Source organism: Rutidosis leptorrhynchoides, chromosome 1 (genome assembly GCF_046630445.1).
Source record: "Rutidosis leptorrhynchoides isolate AG116_Rl617_1_P2 chromosome 1, CSIRO_AGI_Rlap_v1, whole genome shotgun sequence".
Lineage (NCBI taxonomy): Eukaryota > Viridiplantae > Streptophyta > Magnoliopsida > Asterales > Asteraceae > Rutidosis > Rutidosis leptorrhynchoides.
In genome coordinates, this window is record NC_092333.1 from 137,729,630 (window position 1) to 137,733,115 (window position 3,486).

Consider the following 3,486-nt stretch of genomic DNA (forward strand, 5'->3'; position numbering starts at 1 on the left):
TGCGAGGTCACGGGTTCGAATCTTGCCATAGGCAGACGAATTTAATAGTAGCCCCTGACAAGAGGGTGCTTTTCCTGGCACAGGTGATACCTGGGTTGCCTGCTGCCTCAAGGTTTACGCGCTGCGCGGAGGCCAATGTGCCTATTCGTAGTAGTGGTTCCTCGGTTACCAAAAAAAAAAAAAAAAAAAAATACACTGAATTCTCCTTCCCTTTCATTTCATTTCTCTCTCAAACTAAACTCTGGAACATCAATTTCATTTAGCTTATTTCCCTTTCATCTTCCTTCTCTCTAAAATTACACTCTGGAACAGACCCGTAAAGTAGGAATAAGATAATTTGGGGAAAGAGTTTTGTTTAATTTTTAAAGAATGAATGAATGAATTACTCCATATGGATTGGTTTAAGTTATGTATATGGGCGATAATATGTACACAACCACTTTTTACACATACACAATCAAAAAAGCTTTACAGTGTTGTACAGTACAACACTATAAAACGTGTTTGATTGTGTATGTGTAAAAAATGGTTGTGTACATATCACTTCCCTATGTATATCTTTAGCTCAAATTTTATAAAAAAATATTTTCATCACATAGCACAAAGAAGGTTATCAGTCATATTATTATTTTATTTTACAGTTAGACCATCTTTAACGCGCCCGACAGACACCCAATGTGCAGCCAACACATCGAAAGCACGCTGCTAACGCAATGTGCTGGTGAGATGAGGCAGGGGCGTGTTGGAACTAGGCATGGAGAAGATGAAGACGTGCATGATTGGTTTTGTCAACGTGGTGGCTTGTGATTTGTGAAAAGATGCAACAGATATATGAATATATGATATTGAACGTTCGATCGATAATTTAATAAATAAATAAATAAATAATAACTTTATTCATCTATAATAACTCTTTCAATTTCTAACAAAACATTATTCAAAATGGATGCTTATTGAACTATTGCCGATGATTCATCGGGCGACAAGTTATTGTTAAATGTTATGCATTCGTATGCCGAAGAGCTAGACCGAGAAGTTGATGAAAGCTCAAGTCAGAGACCTCCACGAGCACCCCGAATGTATCTTCGTAGGGATCGCGAAGGTGCGAGCAGAATGTCTATGGAAAGATATTTTTCTGATGATCCTACGTTTCCTCTTCATAAATGTAAAAGACGTTTTTAAATGCGATCGCAATTATTCCTACGTATCATACAAGGTATATCCGAATGATCTCTTAATCATTTGCCCGCGCACTTTGAATTTTTTAAACAAAAAACCGACGCTATTGGTCATCAAAGTTTTAATATATATCAAAAGTGCGCATCTGTGTTGCGACAATTGGCCTACGGTACATTGGGTGATATGTTTGACGAATATTTGCGTATGAGTGAGCAAAAATCATTAATGTGTTTAAAAAACTTTCGTTTGTGTGTTACTGATTTGTATGAAAGAGAGTATCTTCAAAAACCAATAACACACGATATTCAGCGATTATACGCATCGCACGAAGGAAAACATAGTTTTAAAGGGATGCTTGGAAGCATCGATAGCACGCACTGGTAATGAAAGAATTGTTCTGTCGCATGGCAAGGTCAGTACACAAGTGGTCATAAAAAACCGTCTCTTATACTCGAAGTTGTAGCTTCGTATGATATGTGGATATGGCACGCCTATTTTGGTGTTGCAGGTTCCAACAATGATATTGATGTGTTAAACCGATCACCATTGTTTGATTCTATTAAGAATGGTACAGCTCCACCTAAACCATTTACCGTAAATGGTCGTGATTACACACATGGTTATTATCTCGCTGATGGTATTTACCCGGTTTGGGATACACTTATTAAGGCTTTTTCATCCCCAACTGACGAGCTACATACAAAGTTTACACGCTTTCAAGAAAGTGCAAGAAAGGAGGTCGAGCACACATTCGGTGTTATTCAAGGTAGATTCAATATATTACGTCTGCCTGGACGAGCTTGGAAAGCAAAAAAATATGTCCCGCATCTTATACACTTGTATACTATTGCACAATATGATCCAAGAGGATAACGGTTTTTGCTATAAATTCACTCAACAAAGAGTATCTAAGAGATCCAGATAACCAACCTGTTTTGTTAGGAGTCAAAATTGTAGTCATGTAACACGAGATAGGGAACAAAGATGTGCATAATCACTTCGGACAGACTTAACCGAGCATGTATGGAATCTCCCACCAAATTTATGCCCCACCAACTATTTTTTTTTTATATTATTGTATTTGTAGGACTAATAAATTATTGTAATATTTTATTTTTAGGATCTTTTATTAATGTAATCATATTATTCATTTTAATTTTAGTGTGGTTTAGTATATTAACTAGTGTGTAATGCTCGTGCTTTGCACGTCATAGAGCGTTCATTGTTGGTACAGTTCTTTGCATGTCATTGAGTGTTCATTGTCAGTACATGGTGAGCTGATATTCTATGATTTAAACAATAATAAAAGCTAAGAGTGGACATCAATGCAAGTGTCGGTAAATGTTTTTTATATAGCAACAATATGAGTAAAAAATAATGGATAGAGGCATATGATTCATGATAATAGAGGTGTCTTATTGGCAAAAGGCACAGGAGCATTTTTTTTTTTTTGATACTGAAACTTGTTGAAGTAGCCCTTCTGTGCAATTGATGCGAGATGCAGGCTTGGCTGTCCAAATAACTGTTTAAAAAGTAGTTGTTAGTCAGGTGGAATAAATTGTAATACGACAGGGGGCGTAGTGTATGTAGGATGTTCGTGTTAAAATATATGTTGGTGGTAGAATAAGATACCTGATACAATAATGACCTGTAAATGGGGTGATGAATCGAAACAAATGTACAGTGACCAGGCTCCCTGTATCATTAACCTGTTGTTTTCAAAGGATAAGCAAATGCAGTGTAACTAATCTGGTGAAATATAAGATGAAAATAAGAGGTTTACTTGTTCGTTACAGGGGCAGCTTTGTACCTGCGCTATATTAGCTAAAATAGGTTGCTGAAGGTCTCCTTGTAAACAACATTTCGTGTGTGGCGGTTGAACTCATCATCAGTGTCATTTATGATGGAAATTTTAAGACCAGTCGGGTTCGTAACTCGTGAAAGGGCAACGTATAGTTGCCCATGGCTGAAAACGGGTTTAGGAAAATATAGACCTACGAATTGGAGAGACTGGCCTTGGCTTTTGTTGATGGTCATTGCATAGCATGGTTTTACAGAGAATTGTATTCTTTGCATTACAAACGGCCACTTTGTTTATGTAGAAGTTAGTACTATCCTGGGTATTATGACCATATTTCCAATATGTGATCCGGTGATGATTCGAGCTTGGATAACAAATTTCTGGAAATCAGTTATAATCAGCCGAGTTCCGTTACACACTCCCGCACTTGGATATACATTTCGTAACAACATTATGGGTTGTCCTATTTTGAGTTTCAGCTTGTGAGGAGGAACACCTGGGAAATT

At 37.1% G+C, this 3,486-nt stretch overlaps 1 protein-coding gene across 1 annotated transcript; it reads left to right on the forward strand.

Moving 5' to 3' along the window:
• The first annotated feature begins 1,002 nt into the window (after positions 1–1,002).
• On the forward strand, positions 1,003–2,052 carry LOC139889427 (uncharacterized). Its single transcript, XM_071872383.1, has 2 exons — positions 1,003–1,102; positions 1,688–2,052. Exons 1-2 carry the CDS (start codon positions 1,003–1,005, stop codon positions 2,050–2,052), a joined length of 465 nt encoding a protein of 154 aa, XP_071728484.1.
• The last annotated feature ends 1,434 nt before the right edge of the window (positions 2,053–3,486 follow it).

Coding starts and splice junctions, on each gene's coding strand:
- LOC139889427 (XM_071872383.1), top strand. CDS start 1,003: ATGCATTCGTATGCCGAAGAGCTAGACCGAGAAGTTGATGAAAGCTCA. Junction 1,103..1,687: donor TCTTCGTAGGGATCGCGAAG/GTGCGAGCAGAA, acceptor TTGGTGTTGCAG/GTTCCAACAATGATATTGAT.